The 23,611-nt window shown below is 41.2% G+C and overlaps 1 protein-coding gene across 2 annotated transcripts in view; it reads left to right on the top strand.

Annotated features, from left to right (window-relative positions):
• The window catches only part of TPC1 (two-pore channel 1), a 288,494-nt gene that overhangs the window by 149,700 nt on the left and 115,183 nt on the right, over positions 1-23,611 (top strand). For both annotated transcript variants that reach the window (XM_089821751.1, XM_089821750.1), the window contains 2 exons: positions 6,947-7,012; positions 7,193-7,333. In XM_089821751.1, coding sequence (XP_089677877.1) covers positions 6,947-7,012; positions 7,193-7,333 — 207 coding nt within the window. The remainder of the gene's footprint in view (positions 1-6,946; positions 7,013-7,192; positions 7,334-23,611) is intronic.

Genomic DNA, 23,611 nt, shown 5'->3' with positions numbered 1-23,611 from the left:
CTCCCGTGCTTCTTCCACCAATTCCACCTGCTCCCGAGTCTCCTCCAACAATTCTTCGGCGCTTCAGTTTCCGTCGGCAATCGTCTAAAATCTCCGTCAACGTTCGGCTTGCTATGCCAGAATTAAATTCTCTTGCGCAGTACGGGTTCCATCTTTTTCCTTGACCTTATTCCGATCTTTGTTAAGCTGATTTGGCATTAATCTTCATTCCTCCCACCTTCCAGATTCATAAGGCAACGTTGCCAAATGTTTACAGTACTGGTAAAGAAATCAACACATACAAACAATGGAACAGAATAGCAGAATTATATTCGCATATGCCAGACATACATTCTGCTTCATAATATTAGTAATAGTAGATGATAATAATTTACAATGATCCCAGACGGGATATAAATACTATTCGTTGAACCTTCCCGGAGGAGTCCGTCAGCCACAAACATTATGTCCGCTACAAACTATTTAACCGTTCGCTACAAAATACAAAACACCGACGACAATCATTCTGTCGGCTACAGAAACACCGCCGGGACCATCCAGTCGGCTGACATTATTTGGTCCATGTGTTACAAGTCTACATCCTTTTCTCTTATAAAATCTTGTTTTTTATCATTAACAACAATTTGCATGTTTTTTACGGATTTCTCTAGCGATGGCCCACTAAAGTCTTTAGTTGTTGGGGCTTTAAGCCACTTGCTTGCAACTGTAAATACATTGACCAAACCTTGCCAATATGGGTTGCTTGTTGCATTGAAAGACAAATTATTGTGTAATACCAAAACTCTTCTACTACTATCAATGTTTTCTCATGTTTTTCTCTACTCCATCTGGTACCTTCAAGTGAAGGCTGTGTTCTTGAAACATTGCATGGAGCAAAGTAATTAGGGTCTGATGTAAGAGAAGTCTTACTATCATCAACCTCATTCTTAGATATAGATGAATGCAGTTGATGTCTGCTTGGACTTCTGTGAGTGTAACCAAGGGGAGTTGAAGTGGACACATTTTGATTAATTGAAGCTTCTATAGCTTCTTTTTCTTTTCTTCCTGTTCTTGTTTTTGCATTTCATATTCACCAAGAATGGCCATCATCTCTCTAATAATCTCTTGAGTTGTTGAGGCAACCCTCCACATTTTGTCCAAGTATTTTTTCATAAGGTGGTATTTCAATCTATTGGCTCCACCTGTCATCCATTTGCCACTTTCAATGCAAGTGACCTCTCTTTTTTTGTTTCCTCATATCCCATACTTCCATGCTGCGTCTTTTTTCGATTTCCCTTTGGCTTTGGGCTTGCCCTTGGAGTTGAACTTGAAATTGCTGTTTTAACATGATAAAAAAAGATCGGTAGGGTTTTGTGGAAAATCAACAAAATAATGATAATGAAACATTTGGAAAAATAAGTATTAAAAAACAAGATAAAGATGTAAGGTGTTTACCATATTGGTAAAGAAATCAACGCATACAAACAATGGAACAGAAATAGCAGAATTATATTCGCATATGCCAGACATTACATTATGCTTCATCAGATGAATAATAGTAGAAGATGATTTACAATGATCCTAGACGGGATCTAAATACTATCCGCCGAACCTTCCCGAAGGAGTCCGTCGGCCACAAACATTATGTCCGTTACAAACTATTTACCCGTTGGCTACAGAATACAGAAACACCGACGACAATCACCTCGTCGGCTACAGAAACACCGACGACAATCACTCCGTCGGCTGACACAGTTTCTGCCAACGACAATCTAGTCGGCAGACACAGTTTCTACCTACGACACCATCCCCCCCAAAAGAAAAAGTCGTCTCCGGACGACAATTACAAAATATCTGAGATAAATTAACAAACAAAATACATTAACAAAGTGATTACAACAAAAAATCTGCTTCTGTCACATCACTTCCACATTCATTCCGTTACATCTGTAGCCTTTGCTAACACAATACTATCTCCTCAAGCTGACCCTGATAGCCACCCATGCTGCTTTCTCTACTTCCAACACTGGGTCCACTGAGCTAAGTGTCGCTGTACTGCCTTCTGGATGACCCACTCCTCCCGAGCTCTCTATGCATGCACCAAGATAGCCACTCGACCAACACCTACTCCCAGTGCCTCTGGTACACAGACACTCCATGCTTGCAGCAACTTCAAGTTTTCTCCACTGGTTAGACTCCCACGACTAATATCCGCAACGACTGGGGGTCCAGGGGGCAACGCCCCTGGCGGGGTCCTGGGGCAGGGCCCTAGGTGCGCTCTGAAAGTTGAGAACCTTGCGATCTTGAACTCTTCGATTCTAAAGACCTTCAAAAAACCTGCGTCCATGGGCGAATACTATGGCGTTTCAGGCGCGTTGAAGTCACAAAGTCCACGGAAGACGCCGCATGCAATAAATTACTAAATCCGTGGGAAGATGAGGGAAGAATCTCCGCAGAAAATTTTGTTTGACAGGCGGAAGAATATGGGAAAAAATGCCGTGGAAGACCTCCCGCGGACAGTTGCTCGTGGGACATGTCCATTGGAGCTACCAGCGGGACAGTCCGCGGACATTTGTCCGCAGGACTATTCTTTTTTTTTTTTTTTTTTTGTTCTTTTGCAATTTTTTTTTTGTTTTTTTGTTTTTTTTTTTGACAAAAAAGAAAAAAAGAAAAAAATAGCACCTCAATTTTGCCTCCAGGCGTCGCCATTTTGCAACGACGGCGAGAAGGGAATCATCTGATCATTCTGTGACAATGATGGCGATGGCATCTTCCTGGCACGGTAGGATCCGTTGACTACGTGAGGTACCTCTTGCCCGTCCAATGTCCCCAACTTTACCACTCGATTGTCATCGACCTCTCGGATCTGATATGGTCCAACCCCTCTTGCCTTACACCTTTCCTGCTTGATTTCATTTCGACCGTCATACTTGAGTACCAGCTGCCCCGACTGAAACCTGTTGAGTTTGTCATGCCACACCTTATGTCTTCTATGTCACCTCCGTCGCCCACTGTGCCTGCGGTTGTCCCGCATCTAGCTTATTTCCTTGCTGTCGGTACCCTTCAAGTAATTTTATGATGCGATGCATTCTTTTCTTCCTGTGCGGTCTATTCATTGTGTACTGAATGGTGGGATCTTTCTTTTTTCTAGGTTTGGACTGTATGTTCTTCCCCTCAGCTTCAGGCGTAACCGCCTTTCCTTCTTCCACTGCTCTGTATTCCTTTAGACACTAATTTTCCTCTTTTTTCTCACCTTCGTCGACCCTTAGCATATTACAACTCGGAAACAATTTGTAGTCTTCTATCTGCCAGTGGTAAAGGCCATTCACAGAGTCTAGGTCATCATCATTTGATCCTCCTTCTAGTGTCAATACTCCGTCGTTCGGTTCCATTCTCCTCTTTCCTTCATCGTCATTTCTTTCGTCTTCACTGTCGCCTTCACCTTCTGAGTTTGACGATGCTGCCTCCTCACCTACCATTTGTGTGTGTAGGTCAATTGTGAATCTTTTGCCTCTGCGCTCCATTGATAGGGTATTTCATTTCCAATCATGTTTTACTTTTGCTTGCACCAACCAAGTCTGTCCGAGAATAGCATCATATCCTTTTCTTTTCAATGGAATGACCACAAAATCCAATAAAAATGGTTGCGTACCAATGGTTACCGGCTGCGCCCTCAAGGTTCCTAATGGTTTGATCCTGTGCTGGTTCGCCGTGAGCAACTGGAATGTAGGTGGCCACAGCGTCGGCTTTCCCAACTTCTTCTAAGTATCCTCCGGCAACACATTCATGCCGGACCCTCCATCAACAATTGTGTCTGTCAAAACATTTTCCAAAATCCCCATCTCGACGACCGCTGGATGCTGTCCGGACGTGAGTGCCAGCAGCATTGGGTCTATTGTCATCACTTCCCTACTATCCCTTCCTGTGTCCTCCATTGCTTTCGAAAACGGTGTATGATTGAGAATGGCCGTCCGTAATTGGGGCATTGTGAGAAGGAGGTCACTTATCTTGACCGGTATCTCCGTTTGTAAGAGCTGTCGTACAATGTTTTGTTCTGCGAAGTTCCTTGCCAAGGTGCCGGTGATGTCCTTCAACTGAGCTGTCCCCGCCGACGATGCCTTTGCAATTTCCGCCTGCGCTTCCCCCAATTTTCTTTTTTCCTCCGCTTGCCTCCGTGTAATTGCCACAACCCCCTCTACATCCGTGTCAACAGTGATCAAGTTTACTCTAGACTTTGGACACTTGGGATCTTCGTGATCGCCGGGTCTGCACCATCTGCATAATAATTTTGGTGTGTTTGCCATTATACAATCCCGCGCAAAATGACCCCACAAATTACATGCTCGGCATTGAACGATCGACCATCCGTTTGCATCATACTGAGTTCGACTGCGACTCCCATTATTATTGTTATTATTTGTATTGTTATTTTGCCCTCTGCTATTATTCCTGTACCCTCCGGATGTGGCACCTGCGCTATTCGTATTTCCGCTACTGCCTGACAGGGAAGCCTCTTGTGTGAGAAACACCTGCGGAGATCCTCTTGTCTTCATGTTAAAGGGGCACTCTTTTGTCGAATGGCCCATGATCTGACAAATGTCACAAAATTGGTTCTTTGGACAGGATCCTTTAGTATGACCGTCGGTCTTGCACTCCGTGCACCACAGCTCACTGCTTTTTGGCTCCTTTTGCATGTTTTTAAACTCCTTCATCATGTAGATCATGTCCTTCTGGAAGGTGCAGACCTTCTTGCTGCTGCCTTCATTGTCGCTACTATCTTCTTCGGTAGGCTCGTCGTCATCAGAATCAGATGAGCTAGTCTTCTTCTTCTTTGTCTTCTGCTTACTTTCGAGGTCCAATGCTCTGCTATAAGCTTCCGCGTATGACGACGATGGCACAATTTTTATTTTCTTCCGCAACTTCGAGCGTAGGCCTTCCACGAACCATCTTTTCTAAAGTCCGTCTGCTGGCTTACTTTCCATTTTATTTATCAAATCTTTTAATTTCCTGGCGTAAACGCGGACGGTTTCGTTCTTCCCCTGCTTAGTATTGAAGATCTCTGCTACAATTTCATTATCATCCTGCAACAGTTTAAATTCTGCTAGAAACTCCTTTTTAATGTTACCCCAACTGTTTAGATTTTGTGGATCTGTATCAGTGAACCAATCAATTGCTTCGCCTCGTAGGGTAGCCGGAAATTGCCTCATCCAGTCGTCTTCATCAGTTATCCCATTTTCCTTCCAGATCGTTTCACATGTTTTGCAATGTCGAAGGGGATCGGCCATACCATCGCCATTGAACTTCGGCAGTTTCTCTTTTGGTCCCGCCATGACAATTGGTTTCTGTAAACAGGCATTGCGCGGTCCTACAATAGTGGCGCTGTTCAATCCCACATTGGCGGTCTGCACTCCCACACCGGCGGTCTGTACTCCCACACCGACGAACTGGTCTCCCACATTGGCGGTCTGTACTCCCACACCGACGGACTGGTCTCCCACACTGACGGTTTACACTCCCACACCGACGGACTTGTCTCCCACACCGGCGGACTGCACTCCCACACCAGTGGATTGGTCTCCCACACCGGCGGATTGCACTCCCACACCGACGGACTGCACTCCCGTACTGGCGGACTGTTTTCCCACACCGTCAGACTCAACTGCTGTGAACCTCGGTGAAGAAAAAGGATCTTCTGAAGTTGTCTCCCATGGAAGTGTATCTCGGACGAAGAGTTCACTCCACGCTCTTGCTCTGTCGGCACTCCGAGCCGTGTGAGTCGATGCTCTTCCATCTGGATTCTCTTCCCTCGGCGAACACAAATTCAAAAACTCCTCCTGTGCTTCTTCCACCAATTCCACCCGCTGCCGAGTCTCCTCCAACAATTCTTCGGCGCTCTGGTTTCTGTCGGCGTTCGGCTTGCTGTGCCAGAATTAAATTCTCTTGCGCAGTACGGATTCCATCTTTTCCCTTGACCTTATTCCAATCCTTGTTAAGCTGATTTGGCATTAATCTTCATTCCTCCCACCTTCCAGGTTCATAAAGCAATGGCGGCAAATGTTTACCGTACTGGTAAAGAAATCAACGCATACAGACAATGGAACAGAAATAGCAGAATTATGTTCGCATATGCCAGACATTACATTATGCTTCATCAGATGAATAATAGTAGAAGATGATTTACAATGATCCCAGATGAGATATAAATACTATCCGCCGAACCTTCTTGAAGGAGTCCGTCGGCCACAAACATTATGTCGGCTACAAACTATTTACCCGTCGGCTACAGAATACAAAAACACTGACGACAATCACCTCGTTGGCTACAAAAACACCGACGACAATCACTCCGTCGGCTGACATAGTTTCTGCAGATGACAATCCAGTCGGCAGACACAGTTTCTACCTACGACATAAGGGAAATAAGTAGGGTAGGGAAATGGAAATTTACTTGGCAGCATATCCCCATGTTTTCAAGATTTATTTTATTTACAATTGATGGAAATGAAAAAAGAGAAGAGAAAGCCTTTAAATAGATCTCTTTTACTACTTTGATGTTGTCTCCTCACCTTCTTCAAGCCCTACAAACCCATATTGAGCAATAACAAATAAAAAATGTGAGGAAAAGTGCAATAAAAAAACAAGTTTTAACACTAGCCGTGCATTTTACGATAGTGGCGAACATCAGTTTATTAGATTTGGTATTCTCGATATGCTTTAATGTATTATTCATAGTTCATTTTCGTTGCATGTTGATCTGTTTACTCCAATATACCTTTGCAACTTGGACCTTAATATATGTTGTATTTTTTTACCTATATCAACTATTATTTTGTTGAAAGCTTCTGAGCTTTTTGTATTGTGTTGGTTTAAAAATCTTATTCTATCCCTAATATTAGCATGCTTTGATTTTTTCCTCTTAAGTTTCCATGTAATTAAAATTACTCATTGTTTTGTTTTGTTAATGTAGATAAACAAGGAGGAATTTGCAGATCTGTGTGATGCAATTTCCTTGAGATTTGAGAAAGAGCTTGTGGTAATGTCAACTCAGTTAATAAACTGGGCAGATTAAATAGTTTGTACTTATTTTAATCTATCACTTAACAACAGTCTCCTTATTCGTTTTAGTGAAATGATTTTTATTATTATAGCACTCTTGGAAGTGACATGCAAGCTTTGATCTACATCTTACCTATTTGGATAATATTGTTTGCAGCCATCATGTTTTGAGACATATCCATTCTACCATTCCACACCGTGTAATTGTTTGCGAAATTTTGTAAAGAGCAAGATGTTTGACTACATCATCATTTTCATGCTTTTCCTCAATTTGGTCACAATCATCATTGAAACAACGGTATGGCTTGTTTTCTTATATTAACGGATTTCATTGTTGTTATTATGTTATTTTAATATTGCCTAAATTTAAATATTTTCTTAATGCTTTGAAGAAATAAAGATTTCAGGAAATAAATAGATTGGGCATTATTTTTATATATCATGTTTAGACATCACATATTGTGCAGAATACTACGAAAAAATCTTCTTCCATATGTTCCTCTATTTTGCATTTTAGGCATCTTATTTTATTCATTTTTTTTGCATTTTAGGCATCTTATTGTATTCATTTTTTAGGTTAGCTTTCCTTTGATTATTCAAATTTACTAAACATTTTCTTACTCATTTTTAATTTGGAGGTGTCTTAATCATCATGTTTCAATGTCCTTCTGGACTGCCACTTTTAATACTTTTTTTCATGTTAATGTCAAAACAACTTTAGAATATCTTGAGGAAATATTTAAAATTCTGTTCATGGAATATTATATCGGAGTTCAACTATGATTACTTTAGTAGCATTTGGTGCAATTCAGAAATACTCATTGAAATATTTGGTTTTTTTAACCTATTGTTGTTTCAAACAGTCAACTCATTATAATTTTGTAATCAGCACTACATTTAAATTCATTATAGAATGCTTCTTCACCCTTGTCCATGTTTTTGTTGTTTTATCTTCCATTTGATCATGCAAAATCTAAGGGAAAATCCTTTGCTTTTACAATGAGGTGATGAAGTTGGGATTTTATAATCTGTAGGTAGTAAAGGTAGTTATGAGTGTTAATGATATGTAAGCTAGAATGAATGCTGTCTCACCTAGTTATCTACCTATGAGATTGAGAGAGTTCAATTATGACTAAAAATGAATTATTGATGAAAAGTTTGTAGAAAGAATTCAGAGAATTAGAAGTAATCATCAAACAAAAGGAGTTACAAGTATATACCGTGGAAAAGCCCTTTGTGATAAAAATTCCACCTAAAGTGCAAGATACCATTTATGCACTCCAAATGGCTTCTTTACAATTGATCATAGTCCATAGAGTATGACACTCACAACCATGACCTAATGCCCTTATAGGCTATCGACATTTGATTCATAGACTTGAACAACCTCCTACTATTATCCAAAAGGCTTAACCTAAAACAATATTTGTAGCGTTTGTTCAATATTTACACCCTCGGATTTTATATCCAAAGTGTGATATTGTGCCTATTTAATAGGTTTACTTAGGATAATTGAGGGGGTGATTGGGTTATTTAATTATACTGACCTAAGTAGCTAATAATGACATTTGTACACCTTCACTTGAGTTGGACCACATCATCAAACCTTAATTGATGGCAGTTAGGCATCACCTCTACTAGTTACATCAAGCCCACCTGTATCTTAGCTAGATTAAGTTAACTGACCTCTTGATTGAGAGTGATTTGTGAGTTAATACATTATCTCTTGGACATGTTATCTCTCTAATTCATGCATCCAAGAGGCCTTTATATTTTTCATTGTAATGTCCCATTTTACCAACTTTCTTGGAGAATGTAAGTCATTTTAGGTTGGAATTTTAATAGTGGCTTTGAGTTTTGGAGATCAAAGAAAATTCATTGTAGTTTTTGAATGCAATGCAAACACTCTGAGCATTCAACACTTCTTGGAAAGGTTTGCAATTTTTAGGAATGCATCAATTTTCATAAGGTTTAATCTCCTAAGTGGTGCAGGAGCACCACAGTTTTGGCTTGCAAGACTCAATTTTGGGTCATGGATATGGAATAAGGGTTTCTAAACAACCCTAGTGTGTATTTTTACCTAGTTGTTTGGTTTGTGTTGCATCTTGCATTCATTGCCTTTCATTTTCTTTGTCAAAATCTCACAAAGCTTCCTAGGCGGTCAAAGGTGGTCAAACGGCCAATATATGGCCCAAACAGCATGGGGATAGGTGGAATTTGATTTGCAAAGTCTTAAACATGCATCTTACATCCATTACATGCATTTTTAATTAAATTGTGGCAAGGAAGCCGAAAATTGTAACAAAGTTGTCAACTTTGCAAAAAAATGCAAAATTGCAATAGTGCAACTTTTGGGAAATAGGGGCAAATAAGTGTGTAGTTTACAAACAAGATTTATCTCCACCTTCCAATGGTTGGCATTCACCTAGAAATCATATATAAACTGAATACAAAAACTGAGTTTTCACAGTAAAAATGTTGCATTTTCCCTGCTGATCACGTGGTTTTTGTTTTGAATGAGCAAGTTCACTATAAATAGGAGTGAGATCTTGTTGTTGGCACTATTTTTGTATAGGTTCTGATTATCTCTCATTAGTTTTTGTATATATTTATTTCAATTTAATAGGTGCTGCCAGTTTTTCCTTGTAACTGGACAGTCTTTTGAAAATGTAGTCTAACTCTTATCTCCACAGTTGAAAACTAATGAAACCTTGTGGAAAGGATGTAGACTCAGTGTACTTTAAGATGCAAAAGATTGGAGTTAGTAAAAATCAGTTTGTGAATTTTGCCAGCAAGCCCTAGGCGGGTTTAAGATGAATCCGGCTAGAAGTCAATGAAGAAATGTGCTTGGCAAATGTATAAGTAGCAAGATGCTGACATGATTTCTTGTGCAGATAAAAGAGTAATGTTTAATGGTCCTTACATGGCAATGGGAAGATTCCACCAATCCAATGAAGGGTCTAACTAGTCCATTTGATGCATACAGCCAAGAATGGCTTCAAAACCCTTAGAACCCTCCATTTTTGCAATTGGGCCATACGGACAGAGTTGGGAAGTCAAACCTCCAAAACCCATTGAAATGTTCAAATAGGTATCATGAATGGTGATTAGATCAGTAGAGTGTTAAGCAAGTTTCCAAGGTATAGGTCAAAATCCTAAATAGGAGGGCTAATTGCAAAGGCTACTAGGAGCAAACAGCCAGTTCTTGAGATGGGTAGAGAAAGGGAGTTTGGGGTTATTTTAATTGAGCATTATAGATCAAAATCAAGTTATTTAAGTCTCAGTGAACCTCCTCTAAGACTCTGAAAAGAAAGGAGTTAGTCCAAGCAAATCAAGGCTTAGAAACCATGTGTGCTAAAGAAGATAATTTTGAACTTGTAAAGGACCTCATTCCAAGATTGGAAAGGAATGTGCTAGGTAGGGTTTGGTGTTGACAAAAGAAGTCAAATAGACCTATCAAGAAGCTTAAAACCGTGATTGTGAATTCACATCAAATTGATATAACAGCCTGCAAGGTTTGGGAAGAGTAGTAGTGCATGTGCTACCAGGAATCAGTTGGAGAGTCCATGATGGTGACCAATGCAGAGTTGGCTAAGAAGGTACAGGATCAGGAGGATGAGAACCAACAACTAAGGGAAAGGTTGGCTGAGTTAGAGGCTAGGCTTGGGGAAATGGCCAGTAAGACTGATGAGGTGACAAGCAAGGTCACCAAGAAAGAAGGGCAGGAAAAGCTCAGGGAGGTATCAGTGGAAGATGATATACCTATACTTGATCCAGTATTGCATGAAAACCTTTCCTCAAAGCCATCAAATCTCTAAGTGGAAAAGCTTTAGAAGGAGTACCCTTATTCACTAGCATGATGGATGCTGAACTTGTCATGGAATGGATAGAGGGAATGGAAAACCATTTTGAATGTGAAAACATTACTGAAGCACAAAAAGTCAAGGTAGCCAAAGAAAGGCTATGAGGATCTGCATTAACATGGTGGAAGTTTATTTAAACTGAAGGGGAAAATGAACTTAAAAGCTTTCCTCAAAGCCATCAAATCTCTAAGTGGAAAAGCTTTAGAAGGAGTACCCTTATTCACTAGCATGATGGATGCTGAACTTGTCATGGAATGGATAGAGGGAATGGAAAACCTTTTTGAATGTGAAAACATTACTGAAGCACAAAAAGTCAAGGTAGCCAAAGAAAGGCTATGAGGATCTGCATTAACATGGTGGAAGTTTATTTAAACTGAAGGGGAAAATGAACTTAAGATTCCTATTGCTAGTTGGAAGGGAATGGTAGCCAAGATCAAGGAAACCTTCCTCCCTGAAGACTATGAAGTTCAACTGCATAAAAAAAGACAAAATCTGAGGCAAAAGGATACTGATGTGGCTGCATATACTAAAGAGTTCCAAACGCTTTGCCTAAGATCCCAAGTACAAGAGGAAGAAAGCATAAAGGTGGCAAGGTATGTAAATGGTTTGAGATGGAGTATTCAAGAGGAGTTAAACCTATGGAGCCCCAATACCGTACATAAGTGCTATCAAATGGCATTAAAGATTAGGAAAAGCTTAAAAAGAAACATGAGTCAAATATGAGAGGAAGAGGCAGAGGTAGAGATGGTAGAGGTCATAGGGGAATCTTTGGTGGAAGGAGTAATGAAACTAGAGCTCAAGGTGAAGCCAAACTTGCTGAACAAAGTGGAGAATCCAGTCAAAGAGGTGGATATAGGAGAGGTAGAGGGAGTAGCAGCACTAGAGGAAGGTCCAATAACCAAGGAAGAGGTCCTTCTTACTTTGCCACCATGAAGTGTTACAAATGTAACCAATTTGGTCATCCAGCTTATAGATGTCCAAAGAAGGGAATAACTTCTCAACGAGGAGAAAGGAGAGTCACTATTGTCGAAGAATGCAAGCAACAACAAGCACAAAGAGGTATCATTAGATTTTGAGATAGGGGAGAATTTAATGCTTAGAAGGACACCTATCAAGGAGCCAACAAAAGAAGAACCTACCCAAAGGAGAACACTTTTGAGGATTAAGTGCAAGATTCTTGTTCGGCCCGCAGGTGAATAGGAAAGAAACATAGAACTTAACAAAGTAAACTATTATTCATTCATCAAATGCTTCGGTACATAATAATGTTCAATACCAACATGATGCCAATTACATAAGTGTATGCCACATTATAACATCTGACATGGTGCCAATGAAGTGACACAACCGTGCCCCAGCCCGTAACTGTCTAACTACCCAGTTTGCCGGACAACAATTCTCAACAAGGTATGTAAAGTCATTATAGATTCTGGTTCTACTGATAATATAATATCTGATGGAGCAGCAACTAAGCTAAATCTGGAAAAAATACCTCACAATACCCCTTATAAAGTCACTTGGTTAAAGAAGGGTCAGCATGTAATTGTCAATGAACAAGTTTGGGTAGATTTTAGCATTGGAAGGTATAAGGGTACGGTACTATGTGATGTGTTACCCATGAATGCATGCCATCTCTTTTTAGGTAGACCTTGGCAATTTGATAGGGAGGCTATAAATGATGGGAAGAAGAATGCATATACCTTCAAGAAAGATGGTGTTACTTTCAAAATTCAGTCCTTGTTAGAAGAAGTGGAAAACCAAGCCATAGGTCATAATGTGTTACTTGTTGGAGAGAAGGAGTTTCTTGATACCTTAAAGGAAGGAGGAGGAATAGGATATGCTATAGTGGTCAAACCTAGAGAGGAGAAGAAAGAGATCAAAACTGATATACACAAGGAAGTGCAAGATAACCTAAATCAGTTTCAAGATATTGTGAGTGATGGACAACCAGCTACTTTACCACCAAAGAGGTCCATAAGCCATCAAATAGACTTTATTCCAGGAGCTTCTTTACCTAATAAGGAAGCCTCTAAGATGACACCATAGCAAAATGAGGAGATTGCCAAACAAATTCAAGAGTTACTTGACCATGGGCTGATTAGGAAGAGTATAAGCCCTTTTGCTGTTCCTACTGTTTTAGCTCCAAAAAAAGGTGGAACATGGAGGTTATGTACTGATTCCCAGGAAATAAATAAGATCACAATGAGATATAGATTTTCTATACCAAGGATAGAAGACGTCATGGATTGTTTAGGAGGGGCAAGGTACTTCACAAAGATTGATCTCAAAAGTGGATATCATCAAAGCAGAATTAATGAAAGGAATAAATGGAAAACTGCCTTCAAAACAACTGAGGGATTGTATGAATGGCTTGTAGTGCCATTTGGTTTGACAATTGCACCTTCAACCTTCATGAGGTTAATGAATGAAGTCTTGCATGACTTTATAGGTAAATTTGTGGTAGTTTATCTTGATGACATCTTAATTTTCAGTAAAACAAAAGAGGAGCATTTAAAGCATTTGCATATGGTTTTGAATAGATTGCATGATGAGCAGCTAACTATCAATTTGGAGAAATGTGACTTCATGAAGCAGGAGATGGTTTATCTAGGCATTGTTATCTCACAAGGCAACCTAAGGATGGATCCTAGCAAGGTGGAAGCAATTGTAAATTGGCCAACTCCAAAATCTGCTACTGAGGTGAGAAGTTTCCATGGTTTATCTCAGTTTTATAGAAAGTTTATAAGAAATTTCAGTGAGATTTGTGCACCTCTATTAGATACTATAAAAGGAGAAATAAAAGCCAAGTTTCATTGGAATGAGCAAGCAAACAAAGGGTTTGAAACCTTGAAGAAAAAGATAGCCACCCAACCCATATTGGTGCTGCCTAGTTTTGAGAAGCTATTCACTGTGGAGTGTGATGCCAGTGATGTTGCCGTTGGAGCAGTCTTGAAACAAGAGGACGAACTAGTAGCTTTACATAGTGAGAAGTTAAATGAATCCAAGAAGCAGTATTCTTCTTATGACTCAGAGTTATATGTTTTAGTCCAAGCACTCAAAAAATGGAGGCATTATCTTTTGCCCAAGGAGTTTGTAATATTCACAGACAACCAAGCCTTGAGTTATTTGAATTCGCAGGATAAGCTCAATCACAAGCATATGAAATGGGTAGAGTATGTACAATCCTACACTTTCACCATCAAACACAAGAAAGGCCAAAACAACAAAGTTGCTGGTGCATTAAGTAGAAGGCTGTTAACAGTACAAGAAATTCAGTTTATGAGCATTGGAATAGATAGTTTCAGAGATCATATGCTGATGGTGAAGACTTTTCCAAGCCCTACAAGGTATGTGTGGAGTTCCTTAACCATTTCCATCATGACTATTCTGATTATACACTGCAGGAAGAACTCTTATTCAAAGGTGGACAGCTTTGTGTACCAAAATGTTCTATGAGGGAAAATGTAATTGAACAGAAGCACAATGGTTCTTTAAGTGGTCATTTTGGCATTCATAAGACACTAGAACTAGTTCAAAGGTTCTAGTAATGGCAACTATGAGCAGGGACATTAAAAGATATCTGGATTCATGCATTATTTGCCAAAAAGCTAAAGGAACTTCAACTAATGCAGAACTTTACCAGCCACTTCCTATTCCAAGTAGACCTTGGGAATGTTTGAGCATGGATTTTGTGGTTGGACTGCCCAAAAAAAAGCAGCGATTGGACAGCATTTATGTCATAGTAGACAGATTTAGCAAGATGGCACACTTTGTCCCATGCAAGACTACACATGATGCTTGCCACATAGCCAATTTGTTCTTGAAAGAGGTAGTAAGAATCCATGGCTTACCTCTCAGCATTGTGTCAGATAGAGACTCTAAGTTTACAAGTCATGTTTGGAGAACTTTGTGGGATAAACTTTGGCACAAACTTGTCTTTTGGATCTGCCTATCATCCCCAAATGGATAGGCAGACTGAAGTTGTCAATAGAAGCTTAGGCAACCTTCTCAGATGCCTTACCAAGGAGTATGGACAGACATGGGATCAGATTTTACCTCAAGCTGAATATGTCTATAATGATAGTCAAAATAGATCTACAAGCAAGAGTCCCTTTGAAGTGGTTTATGGAATGCATCCCACGGGTATATTGGAGCTTAGAGATATGGAAACAACTGGTCATAAGAGTGGTTATGCTGAAGACTTTGCCTTATCCATGAAGCAGTCAAACAAACCCTAACTGAAACAACTTCGAAGGTAAAACACAAGGTGGATGGTCACAAAAGAGATGCACATTTCCAAGTGGGAGATATGGTCATGGTACATTTGAATCAAGCAAGATTGCAAAAAGGTGAACCCCATAAGTTGCAGATGAGAAAGGTAGGTCCTTGTAAAATCTTAGCCAAATATGGAGCAGATGCATATAAGGTAGACTTACCTCCTCATTTGGGACTGTTATCTACATTCAATGTGGCAGATTTAACAATGTATAAAGGGCCCATTCCACCCATCTCACAAGTAGATCCAGACATCTCTCAAATCACTGCCAAGTTGCCAAAGCAAAAGGATGTACCCTGTGAAGTTGAAAAGATTCTTAGTTTAAGGATTGGAAAACAAACAAGATACAAGACATACATGGATTACCTCATCAAGTGGAAGGATAGACCTGATAATAAGGCTACTTGGATCCCTGAAACTGAATTCAAGAAGCGAGGAATGAGTCCTCAACTACTTACCCCTGCTGTCCCATGACTATTGCTTTCTTTGTGGGGGAGAATGCTGCAGGAGCACTCCAGTTTTGGCTTGCAAGACTCAATTTTGGGTCATGGATATGGAATAAGGGTTTCTAAACAACCCAAGTGTGTGTTTTTACCTGGTTGTTTGGTTTATGTTGCATCTTGCATTCATTGTCTTTCATTTTCTTTGTCAAAATCTCACAAAGCTTCCTAGGCGGTCAAAGGTAGTCAAACATCAAATATTTGGCCCAACAACATGGAGAAAGGTGGAATTTGATTTAGGAAGTTTTGAACATGCATCTTACATCCATTACATGCATATTTAATTAAATTGTTACAAGGAAGCCAAAAATTGTAAAGAAGTTGTCAACTTTGCAAAAAATGTAAAATTGCAATAGTGCAACTTTGGGAAATAGGGGCAAATAAGTGTGTAGTTGACAAAAAAGATTTATCTGCACCTTCCAATGGTTGGTATTCACCTAGAAATCATATATAAGCCTTTTCTAAGGCAATTGTACTGGCTGGAAGAAGGAATTTGTTCAAACTGAATACAAAAATTGAGGGTTGACAGTAAAAATGCTGCATTTTACCTGCTGATCACATGGTTTTTTGATTGAATGAGAAAGTTCATTGTAAATAAGAGTGAGATCTTGTTGTTGGCACTTTTTTTGTATAGGTTTTGATTATCTATTATTAGTTTTTGTATATATTTCTTTCAATTTAACAGGTGCTGCCAGTTTTTCCTTGTAACTGGACAGCCTTTTGAAAATGCAGTCTAACTCTTATCTCCATGGTTGAAAAATCATGAAATCTTGGGGAAAGGAGGTAGACTCAGTGTACTTTAAGATGCAAAAGGTTGGAGTTAGCAAAAATCAGTTTGTGAATTTTGCCAACCAGCCCTAGGCAGGTTTAAGATGAATCTGGCTAAGAAGTCAATGAAGAAATGTGCCTGGCAAATGTATAAGAAGCAAGATGTTGACATGGTTTCTTGTGCAGATAAAAGAGTAATGTTTAATGGTCCTTACATGGCAATGGGAAGGTTCCACCAATCCAATGAAGGGTGTTACCAGTCCATTTGATGCATACAGCCAAGAAAGGCTTCAAAACCCTTAAAACCCTTCATTTTTGGGATTGGGCTGTACAGACAGAGTTGGGAAGTCAAACCTCCAAAATCCATTGAAATGTCCAAATGAGTATCATACCATGAATGGTGATTAGATTGGTAGGGTGTTAAGCAAGTTTGCAAGTTATAGGTGAAAAACTTAAATAGGAGGACTAATTGCAAAGGCTAGTAGGAGCAAGCAACCAGTTCTTGAGATTGGTAGAGAAAGCACGTTTGGGGTTATTTGAATTGAGCAATGTAGATCAAAATCAAGTTATTTAAGTCTTAGTGAACCTCCTCTAAGACCCTGAAAAGAAAGGAGTTAGTCCAAACAAATCAAGGCTTAGAAACCATGTGTGCTAAAGAAGGTAATTTTGAACTTGTAAAGGATCTCATTCCAAGATTGGAAAAGAATGTGCTAAGTAGGGTTTGATGTTGACAAAAGGAGTCAAATAGACCTATCAAGAAGCTTAAAACAATGGATTTGAAGTTTCCATTGATTTCACATCATTGAGCCTAAAAATATTTGTATGGTCTTATTCGTTTTCAATTTATCCTAGTATTTTTTTAACTTCAGATTAACAATTTTTCTTTTGCAATTAAATAATTAAATGTAAAGTTTTGAAAAAGGAAAAAAGGTTTAGACTATAATGTCCCTTTGCAAAGGTAATATGCCTCGGTGGCCATGTGTGTGGTCTGCATATTTTGGGGGTGGTTGCTACCCTCAGATGCTCTGGTGGAAAGGAGATGTGCCTAGTATGCCATCCTTAACACCTTGGGTAGCCGCCCTCACCATTGGGCCTATTGTTTGGTTTGGTGGTTGAGCTTTTATGGTATCAAAGCCGAGGTTTCGAGGTCGAGACTCACAGAGTGTAGTGGGTTTCAATGACTCTCTGTACAGGTGATGTGCCTCGGTGGCTATGTGTTTGGGTCTACATAATTGGAGAGTGGTCCCTACCCTTGGATGCTCTGGTGGAAGGGAGATGTGCCCTATAATGCCATCCTTAACACCCTAGGTACGGTCAGTCATCTTGTGTAGTGGTTCGGCTATAGTTTGTCATGTCTCCTTTACCAACGACAGTGAATTTCGTTGCACAATTAGCCCATTTCAACTTGGTCCCAAGGGCTAGCCTATTCAACTCATGGCGAACAGGAAAGAACACATAATGAATGCAAAACACCATTCATTAGCAAATGCTTTTCTGTACACAACAATGATATTCCATACAATGATAATGATGCCTGAATACATAAGTATCCACAATGTTTATAATGTCTGAAACGATGCTAATGAAATGACACAACCGTCGCCACACCGCTATCTAACTACCCATTTTGCCGAACAACATCATCTCCCCCCAAAAAAGAAAAGTCGTCTCCAAGAGACTTCAAAAACTAGCAAAATAGGAGAATACAACATAGAAACAATATAAACTAGGGAAGAGGTGGCGTCCTTGAAGTGCTCTGCTGTCGGCGCAACTCATACACTTGAACCATGCGGATGCGTAAATTCTTCTGAGTGTGCGTATTAACCTCCACTGCCTCCTTCAGAAGAAGTGCTACGTCCATGGCCTGAGCCTTAGCTGTCTGCAATTCCTACTCAGCTGCCTATAGTCTTTGTTCAACCATCTCCTTGTCCTGCAAAAGTGTTGTGCGCTTGGCTGCCCATGCTGCCTACTGGTTAACCAAGTTAGCGACTAGCTTCTCTCTAGTCTCCCTCTCAACTGTCAAAGATCTCTCAACTACGATCCTCTTTGATGCCTTGTCTGCCTCTGTATGCCTATGAGCATAATATACGCCTTTATATAACCCCACTATTTCGTGCACCAACTACTCCATTGGATTGTTGCACAGTCCCAACAAAGGCTCTATGGCCCAATCAACCAACATCTCTGGTGTCTCCATAGATGGCCATCTCTTGGCCTCAAAACAAGAGCAAAAACGCTCAGGACAAACCCTCCAAATATAAGCTCAGATCAAATGCAACTCTCCTACGAGTCAAAGCGTGGCATACAATGATGTGTCCTTTCTCCATCACAACCTGCATAGCTTTGAGGTATACCTTGCATCTATCCTCATCCGACCCATAATCCTCTTTTCTCACATCACCGAGAGTTCACTCCCCATTGTTATCCATCCCTGCCTCTCCTGCAGTAGCCACGTCCACATTTGGTGTTGCTCCTCTTCGGGGGCATCCTCGGACTATGGTACTCCCACCGCTTGTGGCTCCAAAACGACAGCTGGTCCTAGGGATACCCCTCCATGCCTTGGGGACTAAATGGAAAGATCGACCTCTATAGGAATGAGTCGGAACTACTATCATAGGAATGCACTAGCTCTGTCCATCACCTCAATCTTCTTGGGTTGAGCTGCCTGTGTCAGTTGAATGCTCTCATCTGGCTGTGCTGGCTGTACCGACAAAACTGGCTATACTGGCAAAACAGGTTTCATTGGCTGGGTTGGCTGGGTGTCGGCCAACAAAGAGGAAGAGATGGTGACCATAACATCATTGCCAATCACATCTAATCGAACCTGAGGTTCTGGCTCTGACGCTAGTAACTCTGCTATCTCTACGGCTGGCTCTGCAGGTGCAATTGAGTCTAGCGAAAAACTCTGTGAAGGAATAACTTCTGTCTTGGCCATCGATGGAATCACATCTGTCATGGCCGTTCGTGGATAACATCTATCATGGTCGTTGGTGGAGTCATATCTACTGCTGTGGAGTCATGACGACCGGTGCATGTCTGTGGCCAACCAGAGGAATGAGTGAAGTGGTGGCGGTCAAGTGCGCCGAAGTTGGCAACTGGGGAGTGGTGAAAAATGTGGACTAGCTGGCTGCCACGTCGCTGCCAACTTCCAATGTACTTTCTTCCTCAAAATCGACCCCACTGCTCTCTGTGGTGTCCTCCATTTCGCTGTCTGTGTCTCTATATGCCTCCAATCCCTGTAACACTTTCTTTTGACCGGCCGCAGTTCCACCCGTGTCTAAATGTCTCCAATAGAATATTATGGGTTCTCTTGGCGCCAACTTCCCCCTTGATGGAACTTCAAAATCGTCAACTGGAACTTGATGAAGGGCTGACTCCAAAAAAAAGCCTATGGCATGATGCGGCATGAAGAATTGCTTACCATATGGGGTAAATAGTTTAATGCATATAGACAATAGACAAGAACATGTGACACAGTAGTACTCCTTTTATTATTCTCATACATGCCGAACAGTTTACATAGTGCTTCCAATGATGATTACAATGATGTCCGATGGTGTACATATACCTTTCCAAAGAACCTTCCCGAAGGAGTCCGTTAGCTACATATTGGCTACATAATAAATAATTACCAACTACATGCTAATCTATCTGTTGGCTACACAATATTTACCGACATCATCCCCTCAAAAAAGAAAAGTCGTCTCCTGACGACTTCAGAACTAACAAAATAGGAGACAACAACATACAATATAGAAATAATATATGCTAGGGAGGAGGTTGTGTCCCTAAAGAGTTCTGTTGTTGGCGCAATTCATACACTTGATCCGTCTAGATGCGCAAATCCTATTGAGTCCACGTATTAACCTCTACAGCTTCCTTCAGAAGAAGCATTGCATCCATAGCCTGGGCCTTAGCTAATTGCAATTCCTGCTCGGACGTTTCCTTGTCCCACAACAGTGTTGTACACTCAGTTGCCCATGCTGCTTGCTGGCTGGCCAAGTCTGCAGTTAATTTTTCTCTAATCTCCCTCTCTACTGTCAGAGATCTCTCAGCTGTGATCTTTTCTGATGCCTTGTCCGCCTCTGCACGCTTGTGAGCATAATAGACTTCTTTATACAACCCCACTATCTCGTGCGCCAGCTTCTCCATTGGAGTGTTGCATGGTCCCAGCTCAGGCTAGGTGGCCCAATCAGCCAACATCTTTGGTGTCTCAACTGCTGGCCAACCCCTGTCCTCAAAGCAAGAGTAAAACCGCTTAGGAAAAACTCCCCGAATATAAGCCCGGACCAAATGCAACTCTCTCCAACGAGTCAAAACCTGTAATGCAATGGTGTGTCCTTTCTTCAACGCAACCCGCATGGCTTTGAGGTAGTCCCTGCATCTATCCTCATCTGACCCATAATCCTCCTTCGCCACATTGTACATCGTCCATTCCCCATCACTATCAATCTTTGCCTCACCTGCGGCCATGTCCACATCCGGTGCCACCTCGTCCTCTCTGGGCACATCCTTCGACTGTGGCACTCCCACCTCCTGTGGCTCCGATACGGCAGCTGGTCCTGGGGATACCCCTCCATGCCTTGGGGACTGAATGGACGGATCAACCTCTGCAGGAATGAGTCGGAACTGTTGTCATAGGAATGCACTCACTCTGTCCATCACCTCCATCTTCTTGGGCTGTGCCGTTTGTGCTATCTGTGTTGGCTCAATGCTCTCATCTTGTTGTGCTGGCTATATTGGCGAAATTGGTTGTATTGGCTGAGCTGACTGTGCTGGCTGTGTGTTCGCCAACAAGGAGGAAGAAATGGTGACCACAACATCAAAGCCAATCACATCTAATCAAACCTGAGGTTTGGGCTTTGGCGCTAGCGACTCTACCATCTCTGAGGCTGGCTCTGTTGGTGCAACGGAGTTTGGTGAACAACTCTGGGAAGGCATGCCCTCGGTCGTGGCCAACGGTGGAACAACATCTGTCGTGGCCGTCGGGGGAACAACATCTGCCGCCATCTGTGGGACAACATTTGCCACCATTGGTGGAGTCATAACGATCGACACATGTCGCTGGCCAAATGGAGGAATGAGGGAAGTGGTGGTAGTCAAGTGTGCTGAAGTTGGCAACAGAGGAGGGGTGAAGAATGTGGACCCGCTACCCACTGCGTCGCTACCAACTTCCACAAAAGTACTCTTCCTCGGAATCAGCCCCACTGCTCTCTGAAGTGTCCTCCTGTCTATTGTTCGTGTCTCCATATGCCTCCAATCCTTGGAATACCTTCTTCTGTCTGGCCACTATTCCACCCGTGTCCAAATGTCTCCAATAAAATATTTACCGTATGGGGTAAATAGTTTAATGCATGTAGACAATAGACAAGAACATGTGACACAACAGTACTCCTTTTATTATTCGCATATATGCCGAAGAGATTACATAGTGCTTCCAATGATGATTACAATGATGTTCGATGGTGTACATATAACTTTCCGAAGAATCTTCCTGAAGGGGTCCGTCGGCTACATGTAGGCTACATAATAAATAATTATCAACTACATGCTAATCTACTTGTCGGTTACACAATATTTACTGATGACAAGAATGTCCGATGCTGGAGTGTCATAAACTCCTCCATCCTGTCGGCGAGAACCGTGGCCCAATTTTACATGGTACCATTCATCATGTCGTTCATGAATGTAATCTGCGGAAAAGCTATATTTGAGGCCCGACTTGCCCCTGTCAACCTACTTTTAATTACATCCATGATACACCTCTAGTAGCCTTCCCAAATAAAATCTCTCCGCAGTCCTCGGCTCTTGGCACCCTTCACCACAGACTCCATTTCCTTTGGTGTGAGGTTGCGGCCTACTCATTTCACCCAATACTCCTTCCGTTCTTGTGACAACTTTCGATTCTTGGTCTCCACCTTCCGACCTCCTTGGCCAGGAATGACAAAAACCCTACTGAAATCCCACAGTTTGAAAGAGATTGTCATACGGTGCTTTTTCTAAACAAATGTACTCGTTCTGGTGTTCCTATTGTATGATTCTATCACAAGTCTTAAAACTGATTCAAACAGCCAAATGGAAAATATTGGAAGTCGTATTGCCCAATGTACTTGTGCTTGTACCAAAATTTGTTTAATTACCTTTGTATCTGCAGTTTCTTGCCACCATTTTCGACACTCGTTGCCATTCAGTCCTTCAAACTAAACCATGAGGTGTGAGAGGTCAGCCTTCACTTTCTACTTCTTACTGTTGGATGTTGTTGGCCCTGCAACTCGGACTTCGGAAGCCAACACTCTCGCATTCTTTTCCATATTGGCCTTCAACTGGTTTTTCCACTACTTTATTTTCCCAGTGGATTCCATAACAATGGTCTCTTGTTTTTTCTTTTAATGTACCCAAAAGAAACGGTTAGGGTTTCTCTTTCTCTTTCTATCTTTCATGGCAGTGATTCTCCTACGGCAAGGGTTCCTACATTGAACACCTTTACTGTCCTCTACTTCCCTACGGATATTCTTTTCTTCTCGTGGATGATGTGCCTGCAATATGTTCCTTTCCGTCAGAACGTAGCTTCTTTCTTTTCTCCTTCAACACTTATTCTTCTTTTGGCTTCCTTACCGGCACCAATAATGTTACCGCGGACTGCCTTTCTCTCCTCCGTAGACTTCTTTTTTCCTCCTGCGGCTGGCTTACTTGAGCTGATTAACCTTGGTAAAAAACCTTCCCGAGTATAAATTTAATCTTACGGCTTATTTAAGTTCGCGGCCACATGTGTTCGTTGGACACTTAGTGTCCGCAGGACCAGCATATCCGTGGGACAGCCCATCCGCGGGACACTTGTTCGTGGGACAAGCAACGACACCAAATGTTCAACCCGTGGTGAATAGGAAAGAACACATATAATCAATGCAAAACACCATTCATTATCAAATGCTTTTCTGTACACAACAATGATATTTCCTACAATGATAATGATGCTCGAATACATAAGTGTCCACAATATTTATAATGTCCGAAATGGTGCCAATGAAATGACACAACTGTCGCCGCATCAGTAACTGTCTAACTACTCATTTTGCCGGACAACATAACCAATTTTTCTATAGTATTAAGTTTAGTTTTTGACCTAGGCAGTTTCAAATATCAATTGCTAGCCAATTGGGGTGGTTTCA

Source organism: Cupressus sempervirens, chromosome 3 (assembly GCF_028749045.1).
Source record: "Cupressus sempervirens isolate cs-2001-9-10 chromosome 3, ASM2874904v1, whole genome shotgun sequence".
Lineage (NCBI taxonomy): Eukaryota > Viridiplantae > Streptophyta > Pinopsida > Cupressales > Cupressaceae > Cupressus > Cupressus sempervirens.
This window is presented reverse-complemented; position numbering and strand designations above follow the sequence as displayed.